General features: G+C 35.9%; 1 protein-coding gene across 1 annotated transcript; it reads left to right on the top strand.

Annotated features, from left to right (window-relative positions):
* The first annotated feature begins 13,088 nt into the window (after positions 1-13,088).
* On the top strand, positions 13,089-23,180 carry LOC147761610 (2-5A-dependent ribonuclease-like). Its single transcript, XM_087013290.1, has 4 exons — positions 13,089-13,189; positions 17,067-17,145; positions 22,126-22,247; positions 22,733-23,180. The coding sequence occupies exons 1-4, from the start codon at positions 13,089-13,091 to the stop codon at positions 22,896-22,898; spliced, it is 468 nt and encodes a 155-aa protein (XP_086869416.1). The 3' UTR covers positions 22,899-23,180.
* Positions 23,181-26,917: the final 3,737 nt, after the last annotated feature.

Raw genomic sequence — 26,917 nt, 5'->3', positions numbered from 1 at the left:
AACATTTCCAACTTTTATTTCTTTGAATACTGACGCCAGTTTGACTTTATCTCGATGCAGCATCCTCTGACAGGTTTAATACAATGACATTCCGCTCTCTTTCTTCATTTTCAAGATATCGTTGCTGTCCAGAGAGTCTGTCAAAGAGTCAGAGATTATCAGTTTCTCATTATCTGTGACCAGATGATCGATGGTATTGTTTAATGACTGTTTATCTTTTTCTAACTGGCAAACGCGGTTTGACAACTGCTGTACAATGTCGCGTGTCTCCATGGTATCCTGTGGTAGCCTGTTTTATATAGTCAATTTGCGATGATAGGTATAGTGCCCCAAGGTGGAACAGTGGTCATTACTTCTTTTGGGTGACCCTTCGCCATGACGGAATCAACGAAAATTTGGGCTGTCCTTGAGTTCAATGGGTTGTTTGCTACATATAAGTTTTGTTCATCCAAATATTCTAGAGTATATCATTCACAGTTCCTAAACTCACCGGTACTTTTTTGCACTTCTGGTATGCGTAAAACTCTCACATTTCATCATATCTTTGGGAGGCGGAATGTCCCTGTGACCGGCCTTACGCTACCCTGAGTGTCAGAGCAACGTGAAAGTTAGTTTGTTTATATTTAATATGCCTTGGAGTCACTTTCACTAGCTCTGACGAACAGCGACAATCTGGGGGCGTTCTTCTTCAAAATTTTGCCTGGGGCGCCTCCATATTTGGAAGTCACACGTCACAGCTGTGTCCGCCTGGATCCATATTTGGAAGTCATAAGGCTCGTACGTCACAGGTTTAACCGCCTGGAGCTGCCTTTCGCCGCCTTGCGCCCACATAATCTCGTGCAAACGAGACAGGAATCAAAGTGTCTGGCGCGGATTTAGAAGTTTGAATTGAAAATATCTTGCAGTCGAAGGTCAGTGCCACAATAATATCAACATTCTGCTTTAAAAACTGATTTTGGTGTAGCCATTGCGCAGCCCTTATAGTGGTATCGGGCATCCAGTGTAGCTGTCAAACTTGGCACAAGGCAAGCACGTGTATTGTGTTTTTATTATCTCAGGACTAAATGTTCTTTGATAAGCAAAAAATACAAAACATTGGATATACCTTTTACTTTAAGAAACATATTATTTATTTCTCACTTTACATATCTTAAATGCTGCAAATAAAATTAAATAAAGCAGAATTAAATCTGTCTTACGTTTCATTTTGGTCTGATGACATTCAATTGCAGATTCACTGCGGAGCCGTTCTATTTGATTGACGGGAACCTAACATGGCCGCTGTGCACTAGAGCCTGGTATTGCGACATGGGTTATATATGAAATCCATATCGGGCTGGCAATACCGGAATCTAGCACCTAGGGTACCTTACGCCCGCCATAGCAACATTGCAGTGTAGTGCAATTATCTCCGCGTAAGCAGCGCGCCTTGCCTTCAAGAAGAGTAACACTTTTGTTTTGTGGGATATTGTCACATTCTCAATAAAGAGTTTGGAGGAGTTGGTCCAGATTATATTGTTCCGACCAGATGGCCTTGTGCATTCCAAGTGGAAATTTATCGAATGGCATTTGAACAGTATTCTAACTGAACTATGACTGCATTCTAAATATTCTTGGAATACTGTAGGGATATTGCGATAAATTTCCTCTTGGAATGCATTTCGAAAGTTTTTGACATGACAAAAACATTGGAGCCGGTCACAAGAATGGGTAAAAATATTTGGAATGCACTCAGAATTTTTAGAATGTTTTTAGAATGCTATTCGAATATCCTGGAATGCACAAAGAATCATATTTCAGACGCCATTCTTAATCATTCCGCCTCTAGTGTGACGGGGATTTTATATCCCGCCAGAATGTTTCGAATGTGCCTCGGATGAGCTGAAATATTAATGTTGCCAGCAATCGAAATTCACTACTCAAGGTATATTCTAAATATTATTACTGCCTTCTTGCAGCATTGTAAATATTCCTAGTTTTCCAACTACATTCGAACTGCTTTTGAGAGCGTATACAGTCGAAAGTTCCAGGCGAATTCAAGCGCATTCTGAGTATTCCAACGGTTCTCTTACAATTATTAAGGCCAATTTTTCTCGAATGTGGTGCGAATTTTAAAATTCTTCGTTTAGTCTCATTCTTCTTCATTCCTGCTGATTCCGAATAAGTGGCGGGGGTAATAGGAATTGTCTTCTTTCACAGTTTAACGACTAGTCTGCATTTCACATGAAAAATGTCTGAATGGACTTTTCTATACGATTTTACTGTCTCCATTCTTCCCAACTAAAAAAAAAGAATATTATTGGCATTAAACAATTTTGGTCGAACTGTTAATAGGTAAATGAGGTTTTAATCTGAATTTTCTCGCTCTCTGAGCCAAGCTGTCAAGGGTAGACTAACGCTTGCCAGAGTGAGTGGGTTTGGGTGCTAACCTAATTTGTTCTTCAAGGGTACTTTTAAACCGAGCGTTGGCTGAGCGTGGATCCCCGGTAACCCGTATAAATCACTTTTATTTTATTTTTTACTGAGGGTAAAAACATGGTAAATTTTAATTTTTCTTAATTTCCTTTGGCCCTCATGGGATTAGTAAATTTTATAAATTCAACAACTATTAAATAGAAATATCATAATATTATGTTAAGGCTCTCAAAATGTCAATATAACTGACATACATATAAATCTGTCAAATAAAATTAAAACGTATGTACAGATGTAAACAATAACAACAGTAAAATTCTCATTTTTTTAATCAAAATTTAATATATTCTTTCATAAATGGCGAGCCAGTTTAATTTTGTAAAATGATTAAAAGAGGATTTTGTATCCATTTCTGGTATATCATAGATTAATCTAGATGCACGCTTGCGGCATTTTCATAATTCATAATTTTTTGGACTACTACCTCCTTCCTTGGAGCAGTAGATCTAGACATGGTGAGGGGTAACACAGTTTTCGTGTTTTACTGGCAGATAGTTTTTTTCCTTAAAAGTGCGAGTATACTGTCCATTATCTTTCTAATTTTTTGTATGTGAAGATTCCATGATAGGTCATCACATAAATATAACTCCTAGTAGGATTTCAGAGCCCACATGAATAAGCAGCCCTCCAGTTAAATTACTTGTTATTTTTACTGTTTTAAGATAGGTGTTTCACTTTTTGTCTCGACATATTTGGCATATATTTGTTTTTTTGACATTGGCAACCATTTCGTAATTTTTACACCATTTTGTAACATTTTCTATATCACATTTTGGATTTTGGTTTAGTTCAGAAGTTGTTTTAGCTGCTATATTGTCAAATTATGCTAAGCCATTTACATTTCCAGCATGTTCAATGTTGAGTGGGCGATCACTTTTTAAGAGAATAAACATAGGTGGCCCAAGAATGGACCCTTCCCAGCGGGAAAATTATGTTGTTTCAACGTTGACACAATGTTGAACTATAACGTTGACAAGACGTTGGATTAACATTGGATTTGAAAGTTGGTTCAACGTCAAATAACAACGCTGTATCAACGTCAGATAACAATATTGTATCAACCCCAGTTGTTAGACAACATTCTTGCATGAAAAGACAATAAAATGACCTGTTTTTATTTTTTGTACAAAACACAGGTACACAATTATAACGTACAATGTAAAAACATCTACGTGCCTGCTTTGTCTCATTTTTATGTACAGACACAGATGTGTCTGTACATATAGCCGTCATCTGCGTCTGTCGTCGCCGTCGCCGTCGTCGCCGTCGCCGTGCACTTTTACCGATAACACGATAAGTGGAAAACCATTTTACCTTTTGACTTGAAACTTGCAGAACTGATGAATATTCATAATCTGCAGGCCAAGTTCGAAAATCAGCATGATTGGGTCATTTTTAGGGAAGTTATGCTGTTTTTTTTTTCTTTTTTTTTTCAGCATATATGCAACACCGATAACACAATAAGTGAAATACCATTTTAACCTTTTGGCTTGAAACTTACAGAACTGATGCATATTCATAATACACAGGTCAAGTTCGAAAATCAGCATGATTGGGCCATTTTTAGGGAATTTATGCTGTTTTTTCACTTTTTGCAGCATACCTGTATGTGCAGCACCGATAACACGATAAGTGGAAAACCATTTTACCTTTTGACTTGAAGTTACAGAACTGACGAATATTCATAATACGCAGGTCAAGTTCGAAAATCAGCATGATTGGGCCATTTTTAGGGAATTTATGCTGTTTTTTCACTTTTTGCAGCATACCTGTATGTGCAGCACCGATAACACGATAAGTGGAAAACCATTTTACATTTTGGCTTGAAACTTACAGAACTGATGAATATTCATAATACGCAGGTCAAGTTCGAAAATCAGCATGATTGGGCCATTTTAGGGAATTTATGCTGTTTTTTCACTTTTTGCAGCATACCTGTATGTGCAGCACCGATAACACGATAAGTGGAAAACCATTTTACATTTTGGCTTGAAACTTACAGAACTGATGAATATTCATAATACGCAGGTCAAGTTCGAAAATCAGCATGATTGGGCTATTTTAGGGAATTTATGCTGTTTTTTCACTTTTTTCAATATAAATGCAACACTGATAACACAATATAAAAAAAAACAATTGGCCAATTGTCATTATACTCACAGGAGTGGTCAATCTTACTAAAACGCAGGTTGAGTTCGAAAATCAGCATAATCGGGCCATTATTTTAGAAGTTATACTGTTTTTTCACATTTCCTCAGATTCAATTATTAGGCATGTTAACAGTCTCATTATTGAACTAATAAGATGCGTAAAAGTGTTTGTTTGATATTTCCTGCATCTTTACAACATTGTTAGTTGATTATGTAAAAAACATGGTAAACTTGTTATCATGTATTGTGTAATAAAGTGTCAAAAATGGAAATAAACTCACATCATTGCAGTTTGTCAGATTCAATCATCCACTATGTTCAGAATCTCAGAATGGAGGAAATTGGACATTTAACACTGTTCTATTGATACTTTTCCCATCTCATCGATTTTCTTAGTTGGTCATATAAAAATGGCAGTAAAATGTTTGTTTTATGTTAAAAAGTGTTAAAAGTGGAAATAAACCCATTTCAGAACAGTGCTGTCTTGTTTACATTTTGGCATTTTCAAGATGTGACTTTGAAGTTCCATGGGCCTGAAGACCTTTGCTAGTCACATTTTCTGAATATCCGTGATACTAATATTTTATAATTAAAAATTGATGGTCATTATGCTGTTAAACATTATGTAATATTGCATCAAAATTTGAAGAAACCCCTATTTTGGGCACTGCTCCCATGATGACCATTTAAGGAAAATCATGTCACTTACTGTTCTCAAACTTACAGGAAAGAAACATGGGACTAAAATATAACTTCAGTAGGCAATGCAGTCTGTTTGGTAATTTTTTCTGGCAGTTAAACCGTTTTTTGTGAAAATTTAATTTTTCACATGTTGGCATTTTCAAGGTGTGACTTTGAAGTTCCATGATCCTGAAGACCTTTGCTTGTCACGTTTTCTGAATTTCCATGTTACTAATATTTTATTAATAACATTTGATGGTTATTATGCTGTTAAACATTATGTAACGTTACATCAAAATTTGAATAAACCCCTATTTAGGGCACTGCTCCTATGATGACCATTTAAGGGAAATCATGTCGCTTGCTGTTCTCAAACTTACAGGAAAGAAACATGGGTCTAACATACAGCTTTAGTAGGCAATGCAGTCTGTTTGGTAAATTTTTCTGGCAATTTAACCGTTTTTTTTTGTGAAAATTTAATTTTTCACTTATTGGCAATTTCAAGGTGCAACTTAGAACCTCCACGGGCTTGAAGACCCATACTAGTCACATTTTCTGAAAATCCATGACACGTATATTTTATTATTAAAAATTGATGGTCTTTATGCTGTTAAGCATTATGTAATGTTGCATCAAAATAGAAGAAAACACAATTTTTGGTGCTGCTGCCATGATGACCATTATTGGAAAACCGTGTTACTTATGATTGTCAAACTTATGATTGTCAAACTTTCAAAAAAGAAACACATGACTAAAATGCAGCCCGAGTTAGAAAAGCAGTCTAATTGGCTTCTTTTTCCGGAAGTTATACATTTTAGTGAAATATTCATTATCTTTTTGGTATATTCATTGTGGGACTCGGAGCTCCCATGGACATGAAGCCGTATGGTAATCAAATTTTCTACATGTCCATGCTATTTATAGTCAATAATCAAAAATTGGTGATAATTATTCTATAATTTATTATGTAATGTTACAGCACAATTGACAATAATCTTTTCGCACTGCTACTGCAAACATTATGAAAAGAAAACTGTGTTTATTATAATTTTTAACTTATAAGTATGATTTTTAGGATTGGCATGTAGTTCAAATTAGAAAGCCAGGTCAATTGGGTTATCATTTATTATTGAATTTTATGCAATTTTGTGTGAATTTTTCATTTTTCTCATTCTGGCACTTTCTAAGCATAAACTTGAACTCTGATGGGCCTGAAGCCTTATGCTTTTACTTGCATCGGTGTTACCTGTTGTGCAAAATTAAAATTTAATGTTGACTGTGCAGTTAAACATAATGTACTATTGCATCAGAATTGGTAGTCTCCTATTTTGTGCATTATTGTTATGTGCTTTTCTTAAGTTTTGACTTATGGGCCTGAAAGACCTTTGAGAGGGTTAGTCTGTAAAATTCCCTTGGGTATCACTTAGCTAATTTCAGTGTTATAAAATAATTTGCCTAATTGATAGGCCATTAAATGAGATTACATAAAGCACACTTGTTGATATTTCCCTGTAAACTCCCAAAGGTAAAGCTCTCTGCTAGATTAATAATAAGGAAGCAGTGATAATTATGCAGGTAAATTTTAATATTGCAAATAAGTTTTTGATATATATATATATATATATATATATATATATATATATATATATATATATATATATATATATATATATATATTACTATTCCAACTTTTAATCTTTGAGTTTGATTTTATATATATATATATATATATATATATATATATATATATATATATATATATATATATATATATATATATATATCAAACTCAAAGATTAAAAGTTTGAATAGCAGCTTCATTGGAATTATATTTACCTCTGCCAAGGAGGTTATATTTTCACCCCTGTTTGTCTGTCATCAACATAACTCAAAAAGTTATGGACCGATATTGCTGAAATTTTCAGGAACTGTCAGAAGTGGGCCAAAGAGGACAATAATCAATAATAACCAACCATTGCTGCCTTGTTAATTTTTTTCTCAAACACTGGCATTTGTGACTTATAACTTCCATCCACCTGAGGCTCTGCTCATTTTCTGTATTTCCACATAAGCAGTTGTATTGTTTTTTATGTCTTTAAACATTATGTTATATTATTTTATGCACTGTCATCATTTTTCAAATATTGATACTTTCATCATGTGACTTTGGTCTCTCATGGTCCTGAAACTGTAATCTTATTGAAGGGGTGGATTGAGACCATCTCCTGGGTCTTCCAGAAAACAGTCAGGTTATTAAGTTTATAGTGACTGGTATCTATTTTTTTCTGTTGGAAGACCATCAAAATGGAGGATGGATCAACATAAATACTTTGCAATACTGTCAGAAAATATCTCTGGATCTGCTCCTGTTATTGACCATGTTACCTGTTGTGCATGATTAAAAATCACTGTTGACAGACTGTGCTATTATAAGCATCATTTATTATTGCATCAAAATTGACAAATTGACCTATTTTGCATCTTTTTTTCCTGTTTTTTGTCTGTACATTTGACAGCTTTGCTGCCTTGTTTAACGCATTTAGCTTCTAAGCACGTTTTGCTCCTAAGCATGTTACATGCTTTAAGACTGGTTGTGTTTAGCAGTACTAGGACGCGTTTGATGGCTAAATATATGTAAAGTGTATATGTATGGCCTATAAGTTAGGATTTCCAAGGTTAATAAGAAAGTCACGGTCACCTCAACCTGTCTATCTATCTATAGCAGGGTACTATGAACTGTCAACAGCGTCAACACCACTCCATCACACAAACAGCTACATATTCATCCTTGTGTTAGCTGACCTTGCGAGGAAGTTTATTGGAATGTATTTCTAAATAACAAGTTAAGAAAATTCACTAGTTCACTAAAGACACAAAACAACTGTTACTTTTACTTAAAAGCACCGATTTTAATATTTTGATAAAGTTCGTTACAGTATTGATAAACATAGTATCACGTTTTCAATAATTAATATCTTAAATTACGATCCATATCTTGCATCACGACGACCTAACAACAATGTTGAGTCAACGACCAAAATACAACGTTGAGTCAACGTCACATTATGACGGCGTTTTGCTGTGGCTGGATCAACATTGATTTGACGTTGAATATAGGTAGATCAACGGCGATGCAACGTCCCAACCTGTTTTCAACGTTGATCCAACGACATTATCCCTGCTGGGTTGAGGCACAACGAAAGTGATGGGTAAGGGATCAGAAAGGTCATTTCTAAATAGTGGGGTGAAATTAAATCATTCAAATGTCATACACATTTATAAGAGTTAAGCAGCGTGATAACTGTCGTGATAATTACGCTCATTTGAACTCAGCGTTTTTCAATGTCATAGTCAAGTATTTGTAGTGTTTTTATATAGTAATTATTTGCACTTCGATATTGTGCCTCAAACATAAAAGGGTGAAATATTGGAATTCAATTATGAATAGTGGACTTGAATTATACAGTGACAATATCAAATTTTGTAGGTCTGTTTATACGATATTTAACTGCTTTAAACTAAAACGATGTACATTTGATTTGCACAGGACAAACTTGTTGGATTTTGTCACACGGACGATATTTACTGGTGCAATATGTTTTCTTATTTTCAGATTAATCTAAATCAATGGATATGTGTGGCGTGTTGTGCAGTATAACCGCTATTTTGGTAGTTATAACACCCCAAGTCACAGCATCTGATATCAATTACCCGAGAAATGGGACAGCAACAACGCCCACTATCGGAAATGGATCGGTCTCTCAAAAACATAGCAGCGGCAACATCACTGAGACCACGCCTACTGTCGCGGAAACCTCGCCAATATCCAACAAATACCAATCAGACACGACCAACAACAACAATATTGGCAACGCCACCCAAGCCACGGTTTCTTCTACCGGGACCCCGCTCACAATAATCGAAGTTGTCGTCATAACCGCTTCCCTGAGTAGCATTCCATTTGGGTTGTGTTTCCTGATAAGTTTATGGATTTCGTTACGCGGCCGCCTGGAAATTGATTATTATTGCAGTCTGTGTCGTTGTTGCAAGGACTACGACGACTGCGAGTTATGTCAAGGGGGATGTAAAGATTGGTTTTCTGATTGTTGCCAAAATTGTTTCTCGGTATTTTTTATTTCTGTTTATTGCTTTTTTCTATACAGTATCGTCTGTACCCGCAGTCATTGTAACCGGTTAACGTTAAATATATATGCTTCTTCCAAATGCTTACATGAACTACTGTTGTGAGGGAAACGTAACGATATTTAAATGATACCAAAAAGTGCAACGATCATATCATATTGATCATCACGTAGTGAATAAGTAATAAGTAAAATGAGAAAATAGACAAGTTAAACAATACAGATTAAGAAAGAACTATCCAAAGAAAGAAATATAAAGTGTAGTAAATATTCTAATACTTTTCTTCAATCTGGACCAATTGTATTCATCTACTAAAGCATATCATGCATGTGATACTGAATATATTTTCCTTTCAGAGGTGCGTATGCATATCAGAGCCTGTATTACTCAATACTAACCTGTTAGAAGATTTTCATTTTATACCTGTTCATCTGCCAGACGGACAGAGTCTGCGCATGCCCCTTAAACGCACGGATAAGGTTCGAGTTATAAAGAACAGAGTCATTGAACTTGTAAATCTACCCCTTTCTTACGTAAATGTATGTCAAGGTCTTATGCCGGGCGAATCATATAATCTTGACGAAGACAAAACCTTCTGGGATTATGACATTAACTTTGGAACAGACCCACTAGTAGAGTTTACGGTCACCTATTCCTCACATAGAGTTCTTGTTCAATTTGCCGATGACAGCCTTGAAGAACAATCTTGGGATCCCTTTCTTACCGTCGGAGATTTTTTTAATATGATTGATCTTAAACCAAAAGCAATACGTACATGTAAGGATAAATCCCTTATAGTCGTCCAGTGGGTAGGAAGACATACACTTCAAGAATTGAGCGAGTGCGATAAAAAGGCACCACTCTTTTGTCTACGTAAGGTGAAGGTGTCTATTTCATTCCAAGTCGTGTTAAAGATAATAGGACAGAACACCCAAATGTCGGTCAGAGTATCCCCAACGGACACAGTGAATGCTCTGTCAAAGAACTTTCTGGGAACAGTTATTTTCATTTACGCAGGGACACAACTCGGGAGCGACAAATGTTTGAAGGAGTATGGTCTCCAAGAAGGGTCAGTTGTGACTGTTGACTGGTCAGTAACAGTTTCCATAGCACATGGCGCACAAAACTATAAATACACTCTGTTGGCAAGCAGAGACCTCGGCGAAGTAAAACAGATGCTGGCGGGTAACACAGGTATTCACCGGCTTGAACAGCACCTTAGTTTTAATGGCAATGTTCTTAGTGACGAGAAGATGTTGGCCGAATGTTTGACCTCCAAAATGGAAGATGAAATGGACATCATTCTTACCAAGCAACCATGGAAAGTACCAATACTGCTGCCTAACAATACTTGGAGAGACTATCAAGTTTCACCAAATAACAACGTGGCGTTTCTGAAAAGTAAAATTGAGGCAGAAGAAGGCATACCTGTTGCACACCAGATCTTACAAATTGGTGGAAACGATTTAGCCAGCGACGGACTGCTCTGTGATTATATAGTACCGTCCAGTAGTCCAATCTATCTGAAGGAACAGATTGCCATAAAATATTCGGCAAACAGGACATCTGTCAGTGTCAGATGGAAGTCTTTGTTTGACAAACTTTTGCAGGTTAACGACGGGAACTTGAAAGAGGTGAATAACGTATGTTTCAGCACAAAGATCGACAAGTTTAAGATTGGATCGTAAGTATACAGTGAAGTGTGCTGCATTTATTCAATATTAACTTAATTTTCAATTTAATTATGGTGCCCTTCAAAACAGTTATACTCCTAATGCGGTTTGATGGTTGTTATTACAAGAAATTGGAATGATATATATTTTGGTTTGGAAATGGTTGGGCTGTGTTGTGTGCTATAGTAATAATATCTTATTTTGATGTTGTAGATTAAGGTGTGTGTTCCATTATTGTATTTCTATAATGACATATAAATGACAATTAACGATCTAGTTTGTACCGAATATTTTTTCATTGAATGCATTGACCGGGACAGGGGTCTTCACTACTAGTTACACTTGTTAAAGTTTCCTCAAATCAGTTATTATGTGTATTCTATTCAGAGGGAACAAAACTGAAGTGTTTCTGGGTATTCGGCATGATGGCAGAGAGGTTGCCGTGAAAAGATTCCCAAGGTCCATGTTACAAAACTTCAAGAACGAGAAAGGCGTGTTAACTACATTGGATTCCCCAAATATTATCCGATACTATGATATTGCCATGGACGACGAGTTCCTGTACCTGGTTCTTGAGCTTGGGGAGTTTACCCTCAATGAATTCATATCTACAGACGAGTACAAACAAAACCAGACTAAAATCTCCCGAGATCTCGTAGGGCAAATCTTGGAGAGCCTTAGAACCTTACACACCGGACATAACGTTATCCACATGGATATCAAGGTAAGTACCTTTTCAGTTGACAGCTATTTATTGGGCTTTAACACAGATTATTCTTGAAATACTAATTGAGGCATTTTTCTTAGTTGCAAATGAATTTTAATGTCAAATGTTTCATCCTAGTAGAGATTGGATAAAAACTGAAAAATACACAACAGACTAAGAGACTAAAGTTTCTTTACGTACTTTGTCACTTCAGCCCCTTAACGTTCTTATAGATGTCAACTGCCGGGCAAAGTTATCTGACTTTGGTATAAGTGTGGTCCTCCCGGATGACCAGAGCACTTTCTACACTACTGCTAAAGGTATAATGTTTTTGTCACTTTGTGTTTCTCTGTCTCTGTTTGCCCGCCTATCTTGGAAGATGTTTTGGGTAAAGTGCAGTGATCTTAAATTCCGAGTCATGCAGGAGATATTTGACTGTAGAAGAAAAATGAATGGAAGCCCACCACTATATTACTCATTGCCAATTTACAGTTACTTTAAGGTCTTTAAAATACCAAGTTTGAATATCTATTTTTATTCGCAACTGTCCAATCATGGTTGAGATATCTTTGTTGTATATTGAGGAACATACCACTGGGTAGCAAAAGAGATATTGGATAGCTCCAAAAGACAAGTGAAATACAAGAAAAATGCGGATATCCAGGTAAAAAAAAAATAGAACAAAAAAAATTACAGGATACATTAGATTAAAAAAATATAATTAGGATGATATAATATATATATATATGTATTATTGAAGTAGATTAGTTAACAACCATGAAGCATGATTAATTTGATTTTGACAATTACGCCCACGGAAAGGAGCTTTCTGTAGCTATTGAGGAACTTTGCATTACGAAAAAACTAGGTACATGTCTCAAAATTTAATTCATTAAACTGTTTATTGTTCTGTTTCCCTTGCAGGTGGCTGGGATGTTAGTCTACTACACACTAACAGGTGGCAAACATCCATTTATGCCCAATGGTGAGGACGACGTGTTTCTGTGTAACAAGAACGTTCAAGAGGGAAAACATGACCTCTCAGCCTTGGACGACATCGTCGGGAGACATTTATTGGACTGGATGCTGCAGCCAGACCCCGAGCTGAGACCGACCATTGATGAGGCACTGGCGTAAGTTATATTTGTGTTTTATTTACCTTCCGTTTTAAAATAGAAATTTGCAACACATTGAAATCTTTAAGAAATGTTGTTTGGTAAATTATTCATTTATATGTTAAATGACATATGTTCAATTAGTATGTGTACACCTTTTGTTAACAGGCACCCGTTCCTTTGGAATGTGGATACGAGATTTCGTTTACTTTGTGTGCTGGGGGACGAGAAGGAAGTGAAAGAAAGGTAACACTCAAAACATTGGGAGACTAGTCATTTTTAGAAGTAAAATTAAAGAAATAGCGGTAACAAAATGCGAAAATGCATCACCATCAGTATTTTGTTCCGTGTACATGTACTTGTAAGATAAATATTACGTCCTTCATGTCAGCTTGCATTGCTATTAATATACTGAACAAAATATAAACGCACGAAAGAATATGTAGATTTATTTTCATATATGGAACTAGAGTATATAGCCAAAATTAACAGCATATTTTTCTCGACAAATCGACATCACTTTGAGAGCATTAGGGGAAGTTTAAATGCATAGTCCAAGAGTTAGGGCATCAAATACACCATGGGGGTCAACATCCTGAGTTTACAGACACCATTAAATTTGTGCAGAGCAGTACACCAGCGGCGCATGGACATCACTAAGTTGTCAATAGAGGCCTAAGGGATATTATCCCATTCCTTCTGCTACTCGCAGTTGGCGAACATTCTCGAGAGCTGGAACATGATGGCTGAAAACTCTGATCCAGAACATTCCACAGGTGTTTGTTGGGCAACATGGTGCATAAGGGTGGTTCCTAATGCAATGCAGTGTCTCTGAAGCGTGTTCCCAGACGGCTGACAGTGGAACGATGCACATTCAGGCATGCTGCAACTTCTGTTACTGACAAGCCTGTATTGAGCATGCTGATGGCATGCTCCCTCATGGTTCCAGACATCTGTGGCATGTTGACAAGTGGCAGAAATACACATTTTGGTGTGTCCTTTTATTGCCGGTACGGTAGAGAGTGTCTGTGTATTGGTCTTGCAGATTGATCTCTACTCCGTCATGCTCCATTAGTTTTATGGGTGTAAAAACTGAACCTTTGAGGATACTCACGGGGAGCGGCCAAGTGAGACCAGACCACTATAATTGATCAAAACAAATCCATCAGTTCACAAATAATCCATCAACCTGGGCATATTTCATGGTTATCCATTTCAACTGACCATTTTAGTTTAGTGCGTTTATATTTTTGTTCAGTATATTTGACTTTCACTGAAACTTTGTGTTATCTAGGGGTGGGCAAATGAAAGCTTTTTTGGGAAATTTAATTTCAGACAAGTGGATTCTATGGCCATTTTGGCTGCTGAATACAAATCTAATAAGTATTTTCATTTTAAATTACATCTGATATTGGTATCAGGTGATTTTTCAAAATGGCCACCAAACGCTCCCTCAAATCACATATTTCTCATGTAAATCTTTAAATATCAGTTCAAACATGGCTTTTTATATGTCTAACCATACGATTTCATGATCAATGAGCATAAATAGATACATCATTTTGGTTGGGTCACTTCATTTTGGGTTAAAAAGAGGATTTTTTGGTCAATTTGAGGTAAAAATCACCCCAAAATCACCATTTCTGTGTACATAAATACAAATGTTTATATGCAACTGTGGATTTTAAATTAGGAAAAACAATAATACAACAAATATGGTCAGTATTGTTCAAGGATCACATGAAACTGAAAAGTTTTGACATAAAGAATAGCATAATGTTAGTTACATATGGGAATATTTACAGTAGAACACTCAGTAGCAGAGCATTAAGGATATTGTTACTCTTTATTACCATCCAGATACCGAAAATGAGTTTTTTTCTGCATCTAATTATTCAATAATGTATCTGTCTTTGTGCTGCTTTGAAACAATGCAAAAACTCTTGAAAATATGAAATAATGGCGTTTATATTTTTTCGTTGCAATGTATAAGCATAAGCAACGCAAAGCTTTAATCATCTATTTAACAGCTTTCTTTTTTGAGATTAGTTAGCAATGCACATGGGGCATAACTTCATCCCTGAACAAGATTTTATCACAAGGATTGGCCAATGGACCACAAGGGCATGAGCTACTATTCCATGCCAACGTTATGATTTAATTGCTTTTGTTATGGAGTCATTAGTCCGTAATGACCAATCTTCTAAAAACAATGGTATTATTTTGCTTTATCAACGATCAGATCTGAACTAAGGCTTTAAAAAAATCGCTGGCAGGGTTTTGGGGTACTAAATGGTGTCATTAAATTCGCTTTGAAATAGTGATCATGGGTGTTCAGGTAAAACAGACATTTGAGAAACCGATTTTTCAGTTTTTACCCCCAAACTGCAATTATACCATCCACGTAAGATGACATGTGTAAATGTTAATTAATGTAATCACTGAACACTGAAAATTTATTTATCACCGAAAAGAATGTATGTAAGGCAGTAAATAAGGAGTTTTGGGTGAACGGTGACAATATCTTTATTGTCTTCATTTATAACCTAGTCACACTATAGGCGGAATGAGTTAGAATGTAGTCGGAATAAAAATTTCTTGTTTGTTCCTGGATATTTGAAGTATCTTAAAATTCTAAGCGCATTCTAAATGTTTGGGTCCATTCTTGTGTCCTGTTAAAATGTTTTGCTCATTCTCAAAACTTTCGAAGTGCATTGCAAGTGGAAAAATATCGAATGGCATTCAAGTGTATTCTAACTGCACTATGAGCGCATTCTTAAAATTCTTACGAAATTCCAACAGCATTCGAAACATTTTGATCACATTCGAGGGAGAACCGAAATGGCAAGGCGCTTCAAATCTTGTCAGAATGTTCCACAGTGTGCCTCCAATGAGCAGGAATGCAACTCGAATGCATCTTGATTGCAGGCTGGGATTCAGCCAACAATCAAACCACACTTGTATGGCATTTGAAGTGCATTCTAAATATTCTCACTATATTTAGGGTGAACGGCATTAGCATTAACGATATTCCTAATGTGTTCCAACTACATTCGAGCTGCATTTGAGAGCTAATACAATACAACCGAAATGCGCACGAATCATTCCAGTTGGGTTCGAAGCGCATTCTGAGGTATTCTTGCTGGAATTAAGGTCAATTTGATATTACCCAACGAATGTGGCGCAAATTTTGAAAATTCTTCATTATGGCTCTTTCTGCTTGATTACTTCAGATTCCAAATAAGTGTGACAGGGGGCTTTACAGTGCCTTCTGGTCTCAGTGTATTTCTTGTTGATGCTTTCATGGTTGTGGTGAGATACTCTTAAACTACACAACTGAAACTAAGTACTATTCCAAGGTCAAGAGCTTAGAGGTTGTAAGAGGTTGATGTCACCTGACAAAGTTTTAGCTGTTCTGAAGAAAAGGAAAATTATACAGCATAAAATTTGTTGGTACACATCCATAAAGGTATTTTCAGCATTGTTTTTATACCAAACTGTAATCCATGAATTCAGTATGTACATAATGCCCATTATTTATATTTATCTTAGGCTCGAAGTGTGTATTTTATGTATATGTTTGTTTTAAATAACATATTTTTACAGATGTCACCCTAACAATATTGCCAATGTCTTGAATATGCTCATATTTGAACTCAGCAACCCTCAAAACATATAGAAATACATATTACACATCATTTTTATGTACTTTACTGGGAAAATATGGCCAAAAAGCCATTTCCCGCCTTTTTTCACAAACAAATAGCAGATACCGATATAAATCTTTAGCTTTGGTAAAAAATATTGTCATATTTGTGTTCAGCAGCAAAAATGGCCATAGAATCCACCTGTTTTAAAAAAATTTTGTCATTTGCCCACCCCTAGAACTTATACTTTGTCTGTAACTTAAAAGATTGCTCTATATTGTTATAGTCCTCAGCATAGTCATTTTTTAGAACAGGTAGAAAAGCTGAAGAATAATATTGAAAGTACAATACCAACGGTACTTAATACGAGCAGTTAAATAATATGTTGTGTTTAGTATTGCAGTAATTCTATTTATTAAGATATTAAGATGTTTGTTTTGTATAAGATTCATGTTAATCCAATGAATTTATTTCAGTTGGAAACAACAGTCCCATTCCTTAACGTCGACACTGGATGGGTTGACGGTATCCGTGTTTAACACAGTAGCACACTGGGTACGTAATTTCTGTTCATTATCAGTGTAACTGTATGTGTACGGCAATATAATAACTGATATCGATCATCAGGGAGTTGCTGATGTGCATGTTATATTAAGACGACTGCAGGTTGTCAGGAGGGTTGGGAGGGAGGGAGAGGAGAGGGAGAAAGTCGATTAGGCGACCCAATATAATTGCCTGCCACAAACTGATCAGAATGGCACATGTCCCATGAGCTCAGTACTGTGAAATTCCCAAGTTTTTTTCCAAGATTCTTCCAAACCGTAGTGAGCATTATGATCAAATGTTATCGTCAAATTCAATATACCCTGTATTTCGTCAAATTAAATTATTTTTATAAGCATCCTGACTATTGTACATGAATCTCAAAATCTTTTTTTTTATTGAAAAATTTCAGTACAGGAATGTACATATTTATTTGCACACTCACTCTCTTTCTTACACACACACACGCTCTCACACACACACACGAATATACGTTTATAATCTCATGAACAACAGGTGTGAAAATAATAATGATAATAAAGATCGATACCACAATGTATTCAACCAAATATACAATAGATTATTAAACAAGAAAAAGTGCAATATATAATTTTGCTGAAACAGATGGATACTAATTAAAATCAAACATGTCTGACCAATTTTCCCATTTTTTTCAGTTTGTTAAATTTAGCTTTTTTAATGCATTGAATCTTTCTATTATAAATTGATCCTTAATGTAACTTATGAGTGAAGAAAGACGCATACATTCTTTCTTTTTGAAACGTTTGTAAATATAAAATTTCGTACAAAGAATAACAAAATTAATTGGGCTGTTTGGGTTTGTTTGAGAGTCGAAAAGGATGCATTTTTCATCAAAGGTAATGTTTTTATTCGTTCTGTTAAAGATGTTAGCTTTCACTTCTTCCCAAATTTTCTTACTGTACTCGCAGTGGAAAAAGTATGCGAAATGTCTTCTCTGGCAACGCCACAGAGAGAACAGACATCATCCTTCTCAAGCCCTATATTTTTAAATGTGATTTAATAGGCAGGAACCTATGTATTATGCGGTATTGGAACCACTGCAGTTTGGTGTTCTTCGAAACAGTTCTTAAAGACATCTTTTTAATGTACATAAAAATTTGACTTTCCGTTCCATTTTTTTCGTTTGTCATCCGTGTAGCTGGCTTGTAGAGAGTTTGATAAAAGTATCTACAGCCTTTACTATGTTTGATAAGAAACTCTATTGCTTGTGGCAAAAATGGGTGAAAGGTGATTTCAAGAACATCGTTCTGTGTTGTATTTATAAGCATAAAATAAAAATGTACAGGGAGAGGGGGTCACTGACTAATGGCGGCGCTGCAATCAAAATTTAATATCCCAAACCATTTTTTAATTGCGTCACCGAAATAAAATAAGTCCGGTACATTTTAATTAAAATTAAAAATTAAAATTTAATTAAAATTATAAAATCCCAGTCAACCGAATCGAAAGCCTTTTCCAAATCAATCAAAACATGCAAACTTGGAATATTTCGTTTGTCTGTGATGTGCATTAGGTCATATATCAACCTTGTGTTTTCTCCTATATAGCGGCCAGCTAAAAACCCAGATTGAGAAGGGGAAATTAGTTTGTCTAATACAATTTTCATTCGTTCAGCTATACATCCGGATATTAGTTTATAAAATACATTTCACAATGTTTTAGGTCGCCAATTTTGTAGAAATGTTCTATTCTTGTCCCCTTTCGGGATACAAGTAATAATGCCGAGTTCCTGGCTAGTTGGTAACCTTGCTTTACGAAATACTTCATTTACCGTTCTGATCATAAATTCTTTCAAGTCTGACCAAAAAAATTGTAATACTCATTTGTAAATCCGTCGGAGCCCGGAGACTTGTTATTCTTCATTTTCTTTAGGACTGTAAGAAGTTCTGTCTTGGAGATTTCTACCTGTTACAGTTCTTCTTCGGTATCATTTAATTTGGGCACATTAAATTGGACAAGAAGGGCTCTTAGATCAGTATTTTGTACAAAATGTTTTTGAGGAATACAGGTGTTCATAAAATAATTTAGCTTCATTATTTCCTTTTGGTCAAAAATAACAGTGCCGTCTTGCAGTTCTAGATTTTGTAGTGTTTTGTTCATGTAATGTCTAGATTCTAGAAAACAGAAGTATTTTGTCGGCTTCTCACCTTCTTCCACCCACCTTGCGTTTGCTCGCAAAAGGATACCTTTTAGTTTCTTCTGTCTGATGTTTTAGATTTCTGTCTATTTTGCTACCAATAAATATGAAATTTCTTTGGATCATTCATTATTTCAGTTACTTTTTTCCTTGCTCTGGGGTTATTTACATGACGGTAATTACTTGAATCTAGCACCGGGTCTAACGAGATTAAAATCTCCACAGGTGATAAAGTTTTCATTATTAAAATCGACAATAGTTTCTTATTTGTTCGTAGAAATCTGGGCTGTCTATATAAGGACCATATATGTTAATTAAAGTAAATCGGACTTTGTTTATACCAACGCTAAGAGACTGTCACCATTTGTTTTTTGTTTTTTTTTTTTTTTTTTTTTTTTTGTTTTTTTGTTCTTTAAAAAATTCAAAATCGAAGTTATCTATATTAGAAAGGCCACCCCACGGGCATTTGTAGAAAATGAGTTAAAGTAACCCTTGTAGCCCCATTCTAAAACTACTCGTTTCTCATCTTCTGTGCTTAAATGTGTGTGTTGCAAACACAGAATATGGTAATTTTTAGTTCTATAAAAAAATTAGATATCTCTTCTTTTCTCCGGGGTGCCCAGGCCTTGGCAATTACAGGAGACTATCTTTATCGGGTTTATCATGTCCTTCATACGGCTCTAAAAGTGAAGAGAAGTGTATAAATACATATGTTGGTAATATAAATAGAAATATAAAACTACATTCTACAGTGATATACCAGGGTCTAGCATAATGTGACCCATGTGTAAAGACGCTTAAAATTACACTATGAGGGAATACATTGTGGCATTGCATAACCAACCAGCTAATTATCAACATCCACACACTCAACCACACACTCACTGCCAAAAGACTACCACACCAATGCATTGAGAAACAACATGCACATGTACACGTATTAACTATCGTTGAGAAACTAACTACATACAGTTCACGCTACAGTCCCTGCTCTTTGTTAAGCTAACACGTTAAATTGTCATCTCAGCTTGTTGTCAATGTTATCGAACTGGTCGAATCTCTGTCGGCGCCCTTTGATATCCACTGCAAAAACCCTTCCGTAGAAATACCATGCGGAATGCACAGACTCTCTCTCTCTTTTAGTGATCTAATTAGCTCTGCATTACAGCGAGTAATGTGATCGTACATAAGGAAATGTTTTTTTAGAGCTTGCCTGTGTTTGATGACAGCTATGTTCGATTCCGTATTCACAAATTTCGCAATAACGGGCCGGGGTTCGCAGGCAGTGCTTGGGATCCGAAGAATAGCTAAAATTGATGATGGGTTAATATCTACATTGACCTTCTCCTTGAAAATTTTGCAGAGGTCAGCTCTCAGGTTTTCCTTCTGTCCAGTTTAGAAATTTTATATTGTTCTTTTGTGAGTATTGCTGATTATGATTCGCCATATGTATGGCGGCTCTTGTCTGGCGGCTATTTTCCTCCAGCTTCTCGGTTTACTTTCTGATTTCAGAGGCCTGTTTAGTTAGTTCTTCACGCATTGATTCTGTCTCTAGGCAAAGTGCGTCAACTTTTTCAGTTTCAGAGATCTGATGGCCCTGAGATCAGATGGCCCTGAGATCTTGCTCCAACTCTTTCTTAAATCCATCTTTTAGTTTCTGTTTTATTTCGAGCTTAAGCTGTGACATAACGTCAGATTTACGTATCATCTCATTTTTGATTTCTGCCAATGTATTCTGTATTGTATGGAGTTCATCTGCAGTTGGGTTCTCTGTCGACTCCACACTGTTGGTTCTTTTCCTCTTTTAGGGTGGTTTTCATCCAGTTTCATCAGATGGTTTTGTCACAGAAGTAATAGAGTCAATATTTAGTTGCACCAGTTTTCTTTGTGTGTCAACATCCATGGTCTTTTGTTCGTCTTGACCATCACTCGTGACGCACTTACTGGCCATGGCTACTTTTGTTTAGCGTAATTATAGGTAGATGAGGAGTACTCACTTGGCCTTACCTAACAAACAGAAGGTCGATTTGAACAGAAAATCCTCAAATGTCCTTTTGGTTTTTTTTTTCTGAAACCACTCCACACCACTACTGCGTTAATGCTTTTTTTGCTACTTCGATACTACTGCATTTGGCACTTGTAGTTCACACTCACACTAGTGTCCTTTTCACCGCGACCAACGTCCAAAAAGATAAGCCAAAGATATAAAAATTGCAGAGCAGATCTGAGGTACGTCTACACCGAAGCCATGCGCCACGTGATATCCCAATTTAATGTATTTTCGTTAAGGGAATTCCCACAGCATTGTACAAGAGTCTGGATGCACAACTGCACGTTTAAGATGCTGGGTAACAAAAATCTCTCAAAATATTCTAAGCGAAAACGTTCTCACAAGATTGGCGCCATGTTGAAATTTTGATGCCCATCCCTCATTGCTGTTACCCAGTAACGTGGACGTGCAGACATGGAAAAGTGTCCCCGTCAAAAGAAGAGTCATCTCATTTTCCACAATTTTTATATAGCATTTTATTTCAATGAAATAATTTTATAAAGAACAATTTCAGTGTGACGTCAACCGTCTGTAATGCTGCGTTAGGTGTATATCTAAGCTGTGAAACAAAAATTAGTTAGTCGTCAATAATGATGTAAAGCAAATAAATAGTTTTTTTATGACGCATCACGTTTCGTCAATTCCAAAACGATTGATTATTTTACCATCACAATACAAAGGCCAATGGGAAATCTATCGCACCATTTGTGTATTGTACTAACAAAGATAAATATACCAAGTTTTATCAATTAATGTTTTACAGAAGGACTTGCTCGATCAAGCTGTGTATGACAAAATTGCAAAACCAATCAGAAATGGCTACAGGTCTACCATATGCGGACTTCTTCGATTCCTTCGAAATGTGGACGTCCATCTCAAAGATCAGTAAGAATGATATATTCTTATTTTTGCAAATATTAACATCACTTTCAGTGTTTAGCACTAAATATACTCAAACATGTTTGGGAAATTTATGAAGGAGGTGGTTTTAGCTCAGCATAACGGACATCTTAGGGGAATAACTTTATGTTCAAAGTTTGGGTAGAAGCACGATTAATCCAACTAATATGTTTATAGTAACATATCAGAGTTATTGAAGAGACAGAATTCGATATGACTTGCAGCATAATAATATCTAATTCAGAAAATATTTATCAAATAAAATTTTACTAGCTTTTTTTCTTAAAAGATTAAGTTTTATTCAAATATCCAGACCAGATTTTAAAATGTAAATCTACAAAAATGAGAACTGCATGTTTCAATATAATTACCCTTTTGTCCATTTGTCTTTTTAGTCCAGGAAATGTCCAATTGTTATGCCGTATCTTTGTAAATATGTCTTTTAAAGAAAACATGGATATTTTCTCTAGACCGCCCGCCACACAAGCCGCTGTGGGTAATCCCATGACATACTTCACCGCGAAGCTGCCTTTTGACGAGCTGTTCCTTGAGGTTTACAAAACTGTGAGAGACACCCGGTCGTCTTCTGATGACTGGACGGTTAGGGGATCACTAAAGGAATTCTTTCCAGCATAATGCTAATTAAATCAGGATGTCATAATGTAATGTAAGTCGTAAATAAGCGACTCAATATGAGGTTTCAATAGCCAAGTTGTTTAAATCTGTTATTCAAGATTGACCTCTAAGAGACTCAAGGTTAAGATTTCGCCCTTGTTAAATTTTGGAAAAAAAATTGGTTTTACACTGGAAATTGAATTATAGTAATTTCTGCAAAGTTATTATATTCAGCCACACGTAGATTGCTGACGGGCAGAGGATTACGGGTCACAGCTGTATGTTTGTAGCTTCTACAGTAGATCGGACACAATTATATACAATATATTTACCAATATATATATATATATATATATATATATATATATATATATATAGTTTTTATAGTTCGAAAATCAACAAAAGGGTTATTGTGAATGAAACATTGATTACAACATTCATTTTTCACTTTGTATTACATGTATCTTCTTTTATCAAAATGATTAACGTCAACATGAACGTATTTTTAATCCAGATTTTATCAAAAGTAATAAGTACTATGTATACAATTTACATGCGGTTTTGCCTCTATATACATGTACGTTTGATACATGTGTGTTTGAATTGATTAAACCTAAAATGGTTAATGGTTAATTCTTAATGGTTAGTGCGCATGTAGCATTGCGGCATGCTGTTGTCTGCAAAATATATTTATGTAGCCAAATGTTCACAAGCACAACGAAGCTCTGTTTTTGCTCCAAATTAAGTAAGATAAGTCCATATGACTGAAATTGTCATTTATTAATGACGAAAACTAAAAAGATACAAAGTTACAAAACTGGGGAGATAATAAACATCCCCCAAACTATATAAGTGCTAAATATAAAAATAATAAAGTAAGTTAATGAAATGTAACCAGGATTAATTATGAAAAATATGAGAAATCACAACAGCTATAGGAGCAAAAAGTTGGCGCAAATGAAAATAAAAGGCCTTTGTTACAGAACTGGGGAGATAATAAACATCCCCCAAACTATATAAGTGCTAAATATAAAAATAATAAAGTAAGTTAATGAAATGTAACCAGGATTAATTATGAAAAATATGAGAAAACACAACAGCTATAGGAGCAAAAAGTTGGCGCAAATGAAAATAAAAGGCTTATGAAAAATATGAGAAATCACAACAGCTATAGGAGCAAAAAGTTGGCGCAAATGGTTGGCGCAAATGAAAATAAAAGGCAAAAGGCACATTCTAAAGCCGGCCTAGGCTGAGAGCGAGCTACGCAACCCCTACCTTTTTAGGACGGGGACGTAGGTTTCCTCATTGCTCTGACAGCCCAACCATAGAGTTGTCTCTCTTGGCCTACGTACTGCCACATATGCCCTGCATAGTACATTTACCTAACTATAGTTTTAAAGTAATAATCTCACATGTATGATATATATCAATAAACAAATGATATCCAGATAATCTGAAATGACTAATTAATGTGCCAAATGAGTTATAGCTAACAAGCATAAATACAACCATGTTGCATTGAGCCAATGCTCAAATCTGCTTCATTAGTCATGAAAAGAGAAAAAAAAAATATTGGGGGGTGGGGGGAGTTTGAATAAGTTTACCAAACATCTCCTTAAAAATTTTACTCCTGAATAATGCACTTCTTAATGTTGTGAATTTTACGAGAAAAGTGAGGGAGAGCATTCACTGTCTCCTGAATAACTGAACTCTTATGCCTCTGATTAGCAGGCCTTCCAGAGGCAAAGTGGCACTGCCCAATTAGGTGCCCCCTTAATTATGTCACACAGGTGCCGCTTGAAAGTAAATAAGTCTAAGTGTTAAAAACACCACAAGGATGAAGGCAGGTGGTAGGGGAGGGTGGAGGGTGTACAAATAACAATAAAGAAACGTAAGTAATAATACAGTGTAGCTGCTAAAACTGCGGGTAAATATATCCGCAGCTACAAAGCTGAATGACTTCTCACTGAATGCAGCTCGATGGAATTAATCTCCAAAACATCTTTCATAGAAATACTTGTGTGTGCCTTGATACACAGCAGCTAAGACATTCCTTAACCCTGGACATCTGTTATCACCTTGTCTTGGTCAACTACTTAAGGTCAAAATGTGCAGACACAAGACCCAAACAAAACCTTGATGTATTACCAAAAAGTTAATAGCACCACTAAAACAAACCATTTGCTACATAAATACAATTAATTCTCTTAATTTTAAGTTTTAGAAATCTTGCTTCATTAAAGTTCATGATTAAACGATCCTTCCAATGTAAAATATTTTTCTGATGGATTTTTGGCTTAATTGAATGCTATAATGGACTAGTCGGGGCTCACATATATCTTAATTACTAGTTTCTCAAACAAATTTGGTTTTCGTCGGAGATATTTGCATCTACATTTACGAGATTTACATTAACTTGCTGCTGATGATTTTATTTTCTATTTTACTGCTATTAAATCAAATTTATTGGTCATATAGTAAAAGGTTTTATGTGAGATGATGTTTATAACAACTTAGTAAGGTCACATTTTGTTTGAAAAATGAGTAAGATTATTTAATTTCTTGAGAAATTAAAAAGTCGTGCATTTCAAAAATCACTTTGTAAAACACAAATCGCCCATAAATCAGTTTGGCGTAGTCAAACGTTGATTCATGGCGATGGTCTGATTCTTACAACTCAACTTGAGATCTCGATTTTAATGCTGCATGTTTTACCAGGCTTCCTATATAAGTGCTAGATAGTTTACCAAGTTTCGTCCCCACATATTAAAGTCTGCACACTATTTGTCTGGAAATTGCATATTAAATATAGATTTTTCCAAGAGTAAACATTACGTAAAAATCATTACTCAACATTATTCAATGTTTACCACTAAACTACAGGTACTTGACTTCGTTTATCAGAGGGACATTCAATAAATGATGCCGTCATCAGTCGAATTTGGAACATCGTGCTTGTGTTTGTTTTATTCTTTTATTGCTGCGTTATGTTATTAAAGCCGGTTTAGATCAAGGATACAAAACTGTTTTTGTTAGAATTCATTAGGGTTAGTGTGCACAGGCATGTTAGCAGAGCAAAGCATCCCACATACTCAACGAAAAAGCTAATTACATTACTCTACCCCAGGCCTACGCAACTACCAGACTCGGCACCTACGGATCCAGAATAAACCGGTTTATCAGACCACACTACCCGTTTTCAAGGTGTGTGTCAGATCGCATTACAGAGTATCAGCCACCACACCGATTTTGCCTGGAGCGCGATGTGATAGCAATGATCCTAAGCGGGGTTGGAAAGTAGTGCATCTCATCTAGATTCATGCGCTGCTGCAATTTTCCCTGTTTATGCTAAAATCTGACAATACCGCAATTTTTAACATAAAATTTAGGTTCGGACCAATGATGTTTTGTAAATAAGAACTTGCAAACTTATATATTAATTTAGAAAAGTAGAACTAATTTTGATAGCGGAAGCATATTCTGAGTACGGGATGGACGAGAATGAGGGCAGGGGTAATCCTAGAGAGGGGTGAGAAACGTCCATTGTTCTCGTCAGCGAGGCTGGCCTTTTTCAGGGTATGTACGCACAGACAAAAAACTAAGTATTGTGGGAACGTTACTAATGAAGCCACTGGTAGTACTAGTAGATATCAGCCTGTAGTCTTGAACAAGCGCCTCGATGACGAGTGAACAGTTGTCAAAATCAAAAGACCCAGGTGTGGTAGTTCAACTACTGTTCATGCGTGCCGCAACGACCAAACCTAATTGCTCCTCAAGGTCACAAAACAATAACCGGCACTGACGGCTAGGCTCGTCTTCATCATGTAAGTAGCGCGTTTCCACCCCCTGACTGAGGGAGTCGTCTGTCGCCATGTTGTTGTATTTATACGACTCCTACTTGATGAAAACGAGGCGCGATACCCGGATGACAGGTAGGCTTACAAAATTTGTGATGGGGTATGATACTCTGCAATGCGATCTGACACACACCTTGAAAACGGGTAGTGTGGTCTGATAAACCGGTTTATTCTGGATCCGTA

The sequence above is a fragment of the Lingula anatina genome, chromosome 5 (genome assembly GCF_051362555.1).
Source record: "Lingula anatina isolate TDL-2025a chromosome 5, LinAna3.0, whole genome shotgun sequence".
NCBI classification, from domain to species: Eukaryota; Metazoa; Brachiopoda; class Lingulata; order Lingulida; family Lingulidae; genus Lingula; species Lingula anatina.
The sequence above is the reverse complement of the archived record's forward strand: the minus strand, read 5'-3'. Positions and strand labels throughout refer to the sequence as shown.